At 38.1% G+C, this 15,114-nt stretch overlaps 1 protein-coding gene across 3 annotated transcripts in view; it reads left to right on the forward strand.

Annotated features, from left to right (window-relative positions):
- RIMS2 (regulating synaptic membrane exocytosis 2) overlaps positions 1-15,114 on the forward strand; it is a 738,459-nt gene that overhangs the window by 430,889 nt on the left and 292,456 nt on the right. For all 3 annotated transcript variants that reach the window (XM_006830627.1, XM_006830628.1, XM_006830629.1), the window contains one exon: positions 13,616-13,684. In XM_006830627.1, the coding sequence (XP_006830690.1) occupies positions 13,616-13,684 (69 nt within the window). The remainder of the gene's footprint in view (positions 1-13,615; positions 13,685-15,114) is intronic.

Raw genomic sequence — 15,114 nt, forward strand, 5'->3', positions numbered from 1 at the left:
ACATTATCAATCGTATTTGTGCATACTACGAATTAACAACTGAACACTGAACTGTAAAGAATTCATTACCATTTAAAATAATGCCACAAATATGAAAAAGAGATAAACATTTAACAAAGCATGAAAAGGTCTCTAAACTAAATTATAAAACACCTTTAAGATAAATTGGAAAATACCCCAATAAACTGAGAGATACACTGTTTATGGATCCTAAGTATCTGTTTTCTCCATATTGGCGTATGCAATAAAGGCAACTAAAAAATTGCAACAAGTTTTTATCTTATAAGATGACATTCTGATGCTCAACTTTGTAGGGAAATTCAATGTATCTAGAACTATGAACACACCATTGGAAAAGATTAACACTGGATTGTTGTTGGGTACTATTGAATCAACTCAGACTCATAGTGACCACAGAGCAGTATGTATAGCAAAATGTCATATTGCCCGTACTACCCTGTCCTGCACCATCATAACATTCATCACTGTGTTTGAATGCATTGTTACAGCCACTGTATGCATCAACCTCCTCCTTTTTTTACACTAATGCCCTGGTACATGCAGTGGGTTAGCATTGAGTGTTGAACCCAACAGCCGCTCTGCAGGAGAAAGAGGAGGCAGTCTGCATCTGTAAAGATTTACAGCCTTGGAAATCTTATGGAGCAGTGCTGCTGTGTTCTGTAGGGGCTCAATAAGTTGGAGTTGACTTGATGGCAACAGAGTTTGGTTATTGGTTTTTTAATTTAATTTTATTTTTTAAGTTTTTATTGTGAGGTTTACATGGGAGAGCATCAATTTTACATTCATCCTATCTTATTTTGTTTCATTGTAGTGATTACAATCCCCTCCATGCATCATCAAATAACCCCACAGGCCTGCCCCCCAGCCATCAGCACACAGCCCCTCTCCCTCCCTGAGTTCAGTGTCCCCAGCCACTCCATCTGTCCATGTCATCATCTCTGGTTATTGATTTTTGTTTTACTTACCTTCTCCTTTACCAAACTCCATCTATTGCTCCCTCCTGATGACATGAAAGGTGGATTATATTACTTGATTTCAAAGCTTTTTATAAAGCTACACTAATCAGGATATTGTGATAAAATAGATACGTAAATTGATAGAATATAATGTATGTATACATTTACTGCCTTGAGTCTATTCAAACTCATTGTGACCCTATTAGACAGAGAACTGCTGTTTCTGAGATTGTAAATCTTTATGGGAGCAAACAGGCTCTTCTTTCTCCTGTGAAGTAAGTGATGGGTTTGAACCACTGACCTTGTGGTCAACATCCCAATGCTTAGCCCACAGTGCCACCAGAACTCCTTAAAGGGTATATATATGTTGGTATAGCAACCCTTTATAGGGTTTCTGAGAGTGGCTGATGAATTTGAATGGGCAACTCTGCACTTACTAGTTTGGTGCTTTTCTTGCAGTGCCACACCAGGGCTCAAATTACACATATGTTGTTGTTTGCTGTCAAGTCAGTTCCAACTCACAGAGACCCTGTATAGAGTTTTCTGAGGTGTAACTGATGGGTTTGAACCACCTGCCTTTTGGTTAGCAGTCCAATGCTTATCCTAAAGCATCACATATGTTCTTGTTGCCAAGTGCCATTGAGTTGATTCTGACTCATAGCGACCCATAGGGCTTCCAAGGATCTACTGTTGAGTTTTAAGTTGTTGTCAAACTGACCTTGAAGTCCTACACTTACCTTACAGCACCACACCGGGGCTCCATATATAGACACAAATTAATATTCCCCACTAATTTCCAACAAAGGTGCAAAGGCAATTCTATGGTGAAAGGACGGTCCTTTCAATGATTGGTATTAGAGCCATTTAATATCGTATGACAAAGAAAAAAATTCTGTTCACATAGTACATCATTACAAAAGTTGATTTCATTTAGGATTATAGACCTATGTGTAAATACTAAAATTATAAGAAAATTTTGTTACCTTGGGCTATGAAATAATTTCTTAGGACACCAATAGTATGATCCATTAAACAACAAATTAACCATTTGGACTTCATCTTTTTTTTTTTTTTTTTCCTTAAATGATAATGAAAAGACAAGCCACCATACATTGGAAGGATCATGTGTCTTATATAGAGAACTGTCCAAAGCTCAGTAATAAAATAAATAATCAATAAAAAATGGACATAAGATTTGAACAAGACATTTCATAGGCGAAGATATAGGGATGGGAGCATAAGCACATGAAAGTTGTCTGTAGCCTTGTTTTTTAGGAAAAACAAATGAACTATCCTTGCACACCGATGAGAAAGACTAAAATTAAAACTTTCCATACAGAGTATTAGGAAGGATGGAAAGGAACTGGAACTCTGATCCTCTGCTAGTGCAAAAGCAAAATCTTACAGTCTTTGGAAAAAACTTTGTTACTTTCTTTAAAAGTTAAACATGTTCTGGGCAGAGCTGATGAGATGGGGATAGGTCTCTTGTGGTACAATAGTGAATAATAGTTATCCGGACTGACTGTGAGAATTAGAAATGTAAAGGTAGACATTTTGTAGCAAAAGGAGGGGAATGGTTGACTTTGCAGTCCAGGATTGGAGGTCCCTGGGACCATCAGGGAGAAGAGCAGAGTGTGGGACCCTACCCAGAGAAACAGTGACACCAGAGATGGAGGCAGAGATGATGACATGGAGAGATGGAGCAGCTGGGGACTCTAGACTCAGAGATAGGGAGGGGCTGTGTGCTGACAACTGGTGGGGCAGGCTTGCAGGGTATACCCTTTGGCTGGTTGATGATGCATGAAAGGGATTGTAACCATGGCAATGAAATGATATATGATAGGATGAATGTAAAGCTAATGTTCTCCCATGTAAACTATCACATAATTCACAATAAAACATTTTTTAAAAACCCACAAAAGTTAAGCATGTGAGGGTAAGTCAAAAAGTGTTGCTTCTAGGGTTCCCATTCATATATGCAGGGCTTTATTACAAACAGATCATGTTTATACAATCAGTGGCTGACTGCAGAAGAATTCTCTCCAGAATACACTTGTCTTAGGCTTTTAGGGTGCCTTCAAAAAAATGTCCAATCAAAACAGTGGCTCCCCAGTTCAGAGCTTGCAGCTCACACCAACCTTTTGGTGCAGTGTTTATGCTATAGTGCTAAACCAGGACTCCTTCATAAAAAGGGATGAACTGCTGATATAGGAAGGTGAGTCAAAATTTATCTGCACTGCTGTTATATTAAAACAAATGCCAATGTCCATGGCTGATGACAACATTGAGTATGCACGTGAAAACATTCAGTCCAATAGAAAACTAACAGTGGATTATGTGGCAAATCTTTTGCAAATCAGTCATGGCCCTGCCTATGAAATAATTCATGACAAATTTGGGTTTCAAAAAGTTTGTACGAGATGGGTACTGAAACAGAACGAACATAAATAGAAGCATTTGGACATCTGCAAACAAAATTTGGTCTGATACTTGAAGGAAGATAAAGCTGCTTTAAAAAAATTGTTACTGGTGATGGACATGAATTCGTGTTAAAGCCTGAGAGTATATGGCAGATTATAAAATGGAAACATCCTCAATCGCCAACCAAGAAACAGCTTAAAAGTCAACAATCAGCTGGAAAATTGATGCTTACATTTTTCTGGGATGCTCAAGAGCCAGTAATGGAACACTATCAGGTAAAAGGTTCAGCAACCAACAGTGCTCATTACAGTGAGATGCTCACTAAACAGCAGAAGCCTAGATTTCGGATTAAACACAGAGGACTACTATCCAAAGGCATTATGGTCTCCCATGGCTATGCACACCCACACACCTCTGCCCACACTGTTGACTCACTGGAAAAACTTGATTTTCAGGTGTTAAAGCATCCTCCCTGTAGTCCTGATTTCACTCCATCAGACTTTCACCTGTTGGGTCACCTGAAAGCAGTCCTTCGAGGACAAAGGTCCAACTTTGATGAAGAAGTGAAGACAGCAGTGTATCTATCTATCCATGGCTGGCAGCTCACTCTAAAACATATTTTATTAAGGGAATATGAAAGCTTGTTGACAGAAGCAAGAAGATTATGTTGAAAAATGATGTATTTGTCTTTTCTAAAAGTTGATAAAAATAAATTCTACAGCCAGAATGCAGCTAATTTTTACCCACCCTCATAGACTATAACATAACTGGTTCTCAACATAATTATATTGAGTCAAAGAGGGAAAAAAGCTATACACAAAAAACAGTACATGTAATAGGATTTTACTTGTATGCAATTCTGAGAAGGGCAGACTAATCTATATTGACAAAAAGGAGTTCATTGTTTGCCTGGTACCATGGTTTATGGATTGGGGGGTGGAAAGGAGGAAAACATTTCCAGAGGATACATTAAATATGTATTTGAGGGTGATGTTGTTGTTGTTATTAAGTGCCATGAGTTGGTTCTGACTCATGATGACCCTGTACAGCATTTCCAAGGAGTGACTGGTGAGTTTAAACTGCCGACTTTGCATTCAAACTGACTTTTCGGTCTAGTGCTTATCGTACAGCACCACTTCGTTAAGGGTGATGTTGTTGTTGTTGTTGTTATGTGCTGTGGAGTCGGTTCTGACTCATAGTGACCCTGTACAGGGTTTCTGAGGCTGTAAATCTTTATGGGAGCAGAAAGCCTCATCTTTCTCCCATGGAACAGCTGGTAGTTTCAAACTGCTGACCCTGAGGTTAGCAGCCCGATTCGTAACCACTACACTACCAGAGCTCCTTTTAAGGGTGAGAGAAGGTTCCATTATTCATCTTGTCGGTTTGACGTAGTGATCACTTGCAAGTTCCTGTGATGCTAGAAGCTCTGCCACTAGTGTTTCAAATAGCAGCAGGGTTACCCATGGTGGACAGATTTCAGAAGACCTGCCAGACTTAAGACAGACTAGAAAAAAAAAGAAGGATTAGGCAGTCCATTTCTGAGGGATCAGCCAGTGAAATCCTTATGAATAACAGGGAACATTATCTGATACAGTGCAGGAAGATGAGTCGCCCAGGTTGGACAGTATTTAAAATATGTCTGGGGAAGAGTTACATCCTCAGAGTATATTTGACCTTGATGTGGATGGAGCACAGCTTTTAGGACCTTCATTTGTTGATGGGATTTGACTCAAAATGCAGAGAAACTGCTGCAAACATCAATTAGTAATCAGAACATTTGTTGTTCTTGTTGTTAAGTGCCATCAAGTCAGTACCAACTCATAGCAACCCTATGCACAACAGAACAAAACACTGCCAGATCCTGAGCCAACCTCACAATTGTTGCCAAGCTTGAGCCCATTGATGCTGCCACTTTACCAATCCATTTCACTGGAGGTCTTTCTCGTTTTTTCTGACCCTCCACCCTACCAAACGTGATAACCTTCTCCAGCGACTGGTCCCTCCTGACAATATGTCCAAAGTATGAAAGACAAAGTTTGGCCATCCTGGCCTTCAAGGAGCACTCCAGCTGCACTTCTTCTAACACACATCTGTTTGTTCTTTTGGCAGCCCATGGCACTTTTCAATACTCTCCTCCAACACCATTACTCAAAAGCATCAATTCTTCTATGGTGTACCTTATTCACTATCCAGCTTTTGCATGCATATGAGGTGACTGAAAATACCATGGCTTGGGTCAGACATACCTTAGTCCTTAAGCTGACATCTTTGTTCTCCAACACTAAAAGTCTTATGCAGCAGATTTGCCAAATGCAATACGTCGTCTGATCTCTTGACTGCTGCTTCTATGAGTGTTGATAGTTGATCCAAGAAGAGTGAAGTCCTTGACAGCTTCAATGTTTTCTCCATTGATAAGAATGTTGTTTATTGGTCCAGTGGTGAGGATTTTTGTTTTCTTTACATTGAGATGTAATCCATACCAAGGCTGGGCTCTTTGATCTTCAACAGTAAATATTGATGCTTGCTGAAAGTGAAGAGGGCTTAAAATCAGAACTTAGGATCTACGAAATATGGATCTTGGAAATTTTTAAGTTGTCAGAAATGAAATGGACCTCATAAGGATTATTTATCCTAGGCATTGTTGTTAAGTATCGTCACGTCAGTTCCAACTCATAGGGACCCTGTATAGGATTTCCAAGGAGCAGCTTGTGGGTTTGAGCCACCTACCTATGGTTAGCAGCCCAGTGCTTATCCTACAGTGCCACACCAGGACTCCATCCTAGGCATTAGAGAACTGAAATGAGTAGGTGCTGGCCATTTTGAATCAGACAGTCATATTTTTTTAATGACAAACTCAAACGGAATAGCGTTGCATTCATCATCGAAAAGAACATTTCAAGATCTATCCTGAAGTTCAGTGCTGTCTGTGATATGTTATATGCCTATAAAGAAAACCAATTAATACAATTATTATTCTAATTTATGCACCAACCACTAAAGTCAATAGTGAAGAAACTGAAGAATTCTACCAACTTCTTCAGTCTGAGATTGGTCAAACATGTAATCAAGATACATTTATAGTTAGTGGTGATTGGAATGCAAAAGTTGGAAACAAAAAGGAAGGATCAGTAGTTGGAAAATATGACCTTGGCAGTAGAAACAAAGCTGAAAATCCCAATATAGCAAGACCAACAAGTTCTTCATTGCTTATAAATAACTTTTTTCAACAACATAAATGACAGTTATATACCTGGACCTCACCAGATTGAGTACAAGGAATCAAATTGACCATATTTGTGGGACTGGATGATAGAAAAGCAGAATCACATCAGCCAAAACTAGACCAGGGACTTACAGTGGCACAGACCATAAATTGCTAAAAGGAAGTTCAGGATGAAGCTGGGTAAAATTTAGACAAGTCCATAAGTGCCAATATAGGACCTGAAGTGTATCTCACCTGAATTTGAAGACCTTCCAAGAACAGATTTGACACAGTGAACACTAATGACCAAAGGCCAGATGAGTCATGGGATGACATCAAGAACCTTATATATGAATAAAGCAAAAGGTTATTAAAAATAAAGAAAGGACCAAAGAAGAGACTCAAATTTGCTCTTGAACTAAAAGTAGCTAATATTAATAGAAGAAACGATGAAGTAATAGAGCTGAGCAGAAAATTTCAAAAGGCAGCTTGAGAAGACAGTCAAGTATTGTAATGAAATGTGCAATGATCATCAACAGGAAACATCCAGAAATTCAAGCTAGATTCAGAAAAAACCATTGAACTAGGAGTGTCGTTGCTGGGTCTTGGCTGAAAGAAAGAATATCAGAAAGATGTTTACTTGTGTGTTATTGACTCTGCAAAAGCATTCTACTGTGTGGATCATAATCATGGATAAGATTGTACACAGACCAAGAAACAGATCAAGAGGATTTTAAAATTAGGAAAGGTATGCGTCAGTGTTGTAGTCTTTCTCCATACTTACTCAATCTGTATTTTGAGCAAATAATCTGACAAATGGGATTATATGTAGAACATGGCCTCTGCATTGGAGTAAGACTCATTAACCTGGTATAGATATACAGATGATACAACCTTATTTGCTGAATGCAAAGACTAATTGATGCAGATCAAAGAATACAGTCTTCAATATGCATTGCCACTCAATGTAAAGAAGACAGAAATCCTCACATCTAGAACCATAGACAGCTTCACGATAAATGAAGAAAACATTGATGTTGTCATGGATTTCATTCTACTTGAATCCACAGTCAGTGTTCATGTTATCAGTAGTCTACTGCTGTATTCCACCATGTACTGCATGTTGTAAATCTGCTGCAAAAGACCTCTTTAAAGTGTCAAAAGAGCAAAGATATCACTTTGTGGGCTCAGGTGTGTCTGACCCAAGCCATGGGTTTTCGGTCCCTTATGCATTTGAAAACAAGACAGTGAGTAAGAAAGGCCACAGAAGACTCAATGTATTTGAACTGTTGTTTTGGCAAACAATATGCAATATGCCATGGACTGCCAGAGGAACAAACCAATTTGTCTTGAAAGAATTACATCCAGAATGCTCCTTTGAATCCGTGAAGGCAGGACTTCGTCTCATGCAGTTTGGACATGTTATCAGGAGGAATCTGGAAAAGGACAACATGCTTGCTAGAGGGTCTGTGTACAAAAATTAAAATAACAAAGGAAGACCTTCCATGAGATTGAATGACACAGTGGCTGCTCATTGGGTTCAGACAATTGTGAGGCTGGCGTAGGACTGGACAGTATTTCATTCTGTTGTACATATGGACGCTTTGAGTCAGAAGTGCCTCTAAGGCAGCTAGCAACAAAAACAACAGATATAGTCCATTATTTTGATTGTGATATTTGCTTCATGCATATGTATATCTGTCAGCATTTTTCTGTTCGTACATTTTAAATATATTTACCTTACTGTCAGTTATACCTCAGTAAATTGTTAAAAATAAGAATAAACAAAATCTCCTCATGGCAAATAATAACCTATAATTTTGCAATATTATGTGTTGAATTTTATCATTATATTATTATTGTGTTTTTATTGTTGTTGTTAAGTGTTTTTGAGTCAGTTCCGATTCACAGTGACCCTGTATAGGGTTTCAAAGAAGAGGGTGGTAAATTTGAACCACTGACCTTGCAGTTCAAACTGACCCTGCAGTCCAGTGCTTTATCCTACAATGCCACACCAGGACTCCATCGTATGTTTAGGAAGTACAATTTCCTACACTAGACCTATTGTTTCAGCAAGATGTAAAGAAACACACATTTACTTTTTATAAAAATATTATTTTGAAGATGTTATGTAATGTAGTCAGTGTTTTTGTAATTTATTCTTATACTAATTTGAAATATGGGGAGTGAGGTGGCTCTGTATGAAAACACTGGAGTGCGAATCACAAAGTTGGCAATCCGAGTCCACTAGTTATTCTGAGGGAGAAAGATGAAACTTTCTGTTCCCACAAAGGTTTCACAGCCTCGTAGACCCTGTACAGGGAGGGTCACTATGAATAGTCTATACTTACCAACTTTTACTCAGTACAGTCAGTTACATGTAAATTTATCATTTATGTTATTATTTTAAAAGTCTTTTAAAAATACATGTAAGCCCTTTTATTTGTAGTCTGTGAGAAGTCCAGGTGTGGCTTTTGAATGTAAATTCAGATGAAATTGATTCCAAAGACTGGAAATAGTATATGGGGAACTTGTAAGAGTCCTGTAGGGTAAGCACTGGACCACAAGGTCAGGTTGAACTACAAGGTCATCGGTTCAAACCTAGCAGCCACTCCTCAGAAACCCTATACAGGGTCATTATGAGTCGAAACCGACTTGCCGGCACTAAACAACATAGGATCCCTGGTGGTACAGTGCCTTGGCACATGATGTCTAAATGAGATGTCAGTGATTTGAACCCACCGAACTCCACAGGAGAGAGATGTGGCCGACAGCTTATGTAGAACTAGAACTATTTACATAGGGTTCAGAATCCCTATGGAGTAGCTCTGTAGGGTTGTTACCAGTTGGAATTGAGTAGATGACAGCGGATGTGGTTTTAATTTTATATACTACTGGTGGTGGTAGCTATGTGCCATGGAATCAGTTCTAACTCACAGTGACCCTGGACAGGGTTTCCAAGGCTTTAAGTCTTTACGGGAGCAAAACTCCTCATCTACGCTTACACTACCAGATCATAACGTAGTGGTTACGAATCGGGCTGCGAACTGCAAGGTCAGCAGATCGAAATGACTAGCTGTTCTGCGAGAGAAAGATGAGGCATTCTTCTCCCATAAAGATGCACAGCCTCGGAAACCCTGTACAGGGTCGCTATGAGTCGGAACCGACTTCACGGCACATGACCACTACCACCACCACCACGCTTATACTACTAGGAAGTGATAAAGGAACTCTGATAGCATATAGTGGATTATGAGTTGGGCTACTAGCCGCAAGGTCAGCAGTTTGAATCTTCGCGTGAGAAAAATTAGACCTTCTGCTTCCATAAAGATTTGCATGTATGAAGCTTCCAGGCTAAGACAGATTATGAGTTATAAATAAGGGATCCACTTCTAGGAGACTACACACTGTAAACTTTATGAACAGTGGTGGAACATAGTCTGGTAAAACGCCAGAAGAGAAGCTTTTCTGGCTGGAAGGCACTCAAAATACAACCAGGGAAAAGCGCCCTTAGTAGAGTTGACCTTAATAGTGTGGATAGAGCAAAGCTTTTGGTACATTCCTTTGCCAACAGGACATAACTCAAAGTTAGAAGAAACAGCTGCAAACATCTATTAATAATTAGAATGTGGAATGTTCAATGTATGAATCAAGAAGAACTAGAAGTCCTCAAAAATAAAATGAATCACATAAAGATTGATATAATAGGCATTAGTGGAGCCTTGGTAGAGTAGTGGGTTACAAGTTGGGCTGCTAAATGCAAGATCAACAGTTCAAATCTACTAGCTGATGCATGAGAGAAAGATAAGGCTTTCTGCTCCCATGAAGATTTACAACCTTGGAAACCTTATACAGGGTAACTATGTGTTGGGACTGACTTAGGCACACAACCACCAACTACTAGGCATGTGGTTGTTACGTGCTATCGAGTCAGTTCCAAGTTATCGCAATCCTGTATAAGGTTTCCAAGGAGCAGCTGGTGAATGCAAACAACCGACCTTGCAGTCTAGTTCTTATCCTACTATGCCACACCAGGACTCTACAACTCAAACTGCAGTGTTGGCTTAAATGTACCTAAATCTTTACTACTTTCTTTGCATATCTTTTTTGTGTTTTAATCTGTAGGTCTTTCATTGTTTCCTTGCCTTATGACACTGTCTCAAACACATAGTACAGTGCCAGTTAGATGGGGTTAGAGTGGACATTCTTCACTTGTCTTTGGTCTTAGGAAGGAATCATTCAGTCCCTTATAATTAAGTCTGATGTAAGTTGTAGGTTTTTGTAGATGTCCTTTTGTCAGTGTCAGGACATTCCCTTCTATTACTAGTTTACTGAGACATTTCATCGTAAATAGGCTTTGAACTTTGTTAAATGATTTTTATGTGTCTGCTGAAATGATTTTAAACTTGCATGCATATAATGAAATAGTTTTAGTATAAGCAAAGTAAACCCAAGGAGCAAAATAAAGAAAATAAAGGACACTTCCGAGTAACTTTTTATTAATGATGCACTGCCAGTGAATCAGTCCTGACTCATAAATGAATATATTCTGACTCACAGCAAATGCACATTTAGAGAAGATACAGGAGAATCAAAAAGTGCAATTATGAAGCTTAGTATCGTGGACAAATAAAGAACCGTGTACCTAAGAATCAATTCACAGTCTTGTCACATCCATAAAACATGTTTAAGAAGTAATGTACTATTCCAGTCCTGGTGTGATGTAGTTGGATAAGCACTGGACTGCAAGGTCATTTGAACTGCAAGGTTGGCAATCGATTTTCAGAAACTCTACACAGAGTCACTATGAGTCGAAACCAACTCAACTGCAATTAACAACAATAATCCATAATTTATTTTTTTATAAAGTTCAAACAATTAGCCTTATTACAGACTGCATTCTTGAACCTGAGTGTTATTCAGTCCATTTTAAAAAGATAAATTTATACCCATACATATGAAAATAAAAAATAATACACACTTACAGTGTAATACACATTATTTTCAAAGTCTACCATCTCTGTAATTGTGATGCATAACTCAATCTACAGTATCTTAGATTTGATGAAACATGGAAAAAATGTCCTATAGACTCAAGAAAATATGTAGAACTGAACTATAATGTGAATATAGGGAAACCACTCTTTTCCATGTCTTTGCTGATTGACAAGATGAAGCCATGTTACCAGCAATGATTGTATAAACAGGTCTCCTTAAGTTTCTCCTCAATTTGAATGTCCTAATTCTATAAATCCTCTTGTGCCCAATTGTTTGAAATGTTGTTAGATAATTCTAGTTTAAATATTAGTTGGGGCAATAGAAGAGCCTCAAATTTAATTGGTTTTAAGGTTCTGGTAGAGTAGTGGTTACGAATCGGGCTGTGAACCTTAAGGTCAGCAGTTCAAAACTAGCCAGCCGCTCTGCAGGAGAAAGATGAGGCTTTCTGCTCCTGTAAAGATTTACAGCCTCGGAAACCCTGCACTGGATCGCTGTGGGTCAGAACAGACTTGACGGCACTTAACAACAACAAAGGTTGTAAGACAAGTATTTTGAGGGGGAAAATCGTAATTCAGTGGGACCACTGATTAAGAACAAGCACATGTTTTCTTAACCACTAAAAGGGAAAAGAATAACTGTAGTTAAGGCAGGGATTAAAACAAACAAATTGAAAAAGAAAAACTAAGAATAGGTTGGAAATAGCAGGGTCTTCCTTGAATATTTAATACAGACACTTCAGATGCAACATGAGCACTGACTGTTTACAGGAAAGCATGTGTTTTCTGATAAATGAGTTCAGTCTGTTTACTGGATAAATAGTCATGTAAGAGGACATAGAAAATAAGTCATTTTTTGAAATAGCAATATTGTACTCACTCATTATTAAACATTTTCTGATACCAAGGAGAGGAAAATGTGCTGTCCGCTCTTGAGACACATGTCTGAAAAAAGATACATAAGAAACTAATCATGTTTATTTATATGTGTGATATATTTCATAATTAAGCATTGTTTTATAATTATTCATGAAGTCATAATCTGCTTTACCTCTCAAAGTGCTAGTTGATTTAATTCAGTGCTATATTTGCCATTTTAAAATTTTGTTCTAGATTTTTCTTGAAAGGGAAAAAGCACATGGTACTCTTGAATTGTAATTATTACTGCTCTATCTTATTAAATGCCATCAAGTTGGTTCCAACTCACCCCAACCCTGTGTAGGGTTTCTGAGGAGCAGCTGGTAGGTTTGAACTGCCAACCCTGTGGTTTACAGTTTACTGCTGATTCTACAGCAACACCATGAGTCATAATTTACAATTTAGACATAATAATCAGTTTTGTGAATGATTTATTTTTCATTTTCTTCTCTAGTCAACAGAGAAACTATTCAACTAAATAGTTAAAAAAAAAAAAAAAAAAGAGGGTTAAGATGTTCGGTGTGTTTACTTTTCTGAAAGATGCTTTCTTTCCAAAAAGGTGAAAATAATACTGGGTGTGATCATTTATTAGTTATATGTATTTTAAAATATTAATGCTTTTTAAAATAACACATTGCTTATGCTTTGATATTTACCTAGATTCAAGAGTAAATGTGTCTAAAATTGACTTGACTTAGTTATTTCCCAATAGATTTTTATCTGTCAACTTCAAATCATCTTATATATTTCAAGAATAATTCTTGTGTAAACAGGTAATTCATTACACACTTCCTCACATTTGTGTGAAAATAAGTGTTGGTGGCTCTTCTTGTAGAAATATTGTTATCTGCCTTGGAGTCGGTTCCGACCCATAGCGACCCTGTACAGGGTTTCTGAGGCTGTCAATCTTTACGGGAGCAGAAAGCCTCATCTTTCTCTCACGGAACAGCTGGTAGTTTCGAACTGCTGACCTTGCGGTTCACAGCCCGAATCGTAACCACTATGCTACCAGTATTTCATTTGTTTTTCAGGTTGTTGAGGATTCTTGTTGTTGTTTCTTACATACTCAGTGATGTTAATGATTGTTATTGTTTGTTTCATAGGATCAAAGAGGATCAGTGACAGTGAAGTCTCTGACTATGACTGTGATGATGGAATCGGTGTAGTAACAGGTAAGAACTTCGTATCTATCGTTTTAAGAAAGGACCATAATCACTATTGTTGTTGTTGTTAAGTGCCGTCGAGTCGGTTCCGACCCATAGCGACCCTGTACAGGGTTTCCGAGGGTGTAAATCTTTACGGGAGTAGAAAGCCTCATCTTTCTCCCGCGGAGCGGCTGGTAGTTTCGAACCGCTGATCTTAAGGTTCGCAGCCTGATTCGTAACCACTACGCTACCAGAGCTAATCACTATTACTTAACAAAAAAATCATGAGAAAGAACTAACCTGTTTTTTCATTCTCCAAAACAACTTTATAATAGCATTATGGCAATTTAAACATTTGCTGCTATGACACCCCAAACAATCATTAGACTGAATAGTCATACTGAAAGATACCAGAGAAGAAAATATTTATGAGTTTTCTGCTTGTTAAACTAACAAATAATAAGGGTTTTACTATATTGCAAAATTGGAACTATTTTATACTACACTAACTTGGAGTCCTGGTATGATGCTGCAGGGTAATGCCCTGGACCTAAAGGTCGGTGGTTCAAACTCACCAGCCACTCCTCAGAAACCCTATATAGGGTTGCTATGATTCAGAACCAACTCTATGTTACTTAACAACAACTTGATAAAAACAGAAAAGAAAATCATTTCTGTTTCACCAACATGCCCAAATATGTGAAATATTTGAATAGGCATTTTGAAATTTTTTTTATTGTTGTTATATTTAGTATCTTGAGATCATTTCCTTGTATATCTACATTTTTAAATTACAATAATATAGTTTAAAATAAGCTTATAGTATTGTATACAACATACACCCAGTGCCATCAAGACAAATCTGACTATGTAGGGTGTCTGAAATCTTTACAGGAGCAGAAAACCTCATGCTTCTCCCACAGTAGGTTTGGTAGGTTTTAACTGCTGACCTTACAGTTAAAATGCCAGCACCTAACCCACAGCACCACTTGCTAGGCAAAGTAGTGGTTCTCAAACTATGATTCTGTTATTATTAATGTTATAAAAATGTTTTTATTATCTTCTTAAAGGTTAATAGACTAAAAATTTTCATAATTATGGCTAATTTTACCCTAATGAAATATGTTCTATTTTATGTTAAACATGCTACAGTTGCATCATTGAAAGATATCATCTTTTACTGACTTATTTTGATATGGTGATGGTGGTGGTTATGTGCTGTGGAGTCGAAACCGACTCATAGCGATCCTGTACAGGGTTTCCGAGGCTGTAAATCTTTACAAGAGCAGAAAACCTCATCTTTCTCCCACAGAACAGCTGGTAGTTTCGAACTGCTGACCTTAAATTCACAGTCCAATTCGTAACCTCTGGTAGCGTAGTGGTTACGAATCGGGCTGCGAACCTTAAGGTCAGCGGTTCGAAACTACCAGCCGCTCCGCGGGAGAAAGATGAGGCTT

This window comes from Chrysochloris asiatica, unplaced genomic scaffold (assembly GCF_000296735.1).
Source record: "Chrysochloris asiatica unplaced genomic scaffold, ChrAsi1.0 scaffold00001, whole genome shotgun sequence".
Classification (NCBI taxonomy): Eukaryota; Metazoa; Chordata; class Mammalia; order Afrosoricida; family Chrysochloridae; genus Chrysochloris; species Chrysochloris asiatica.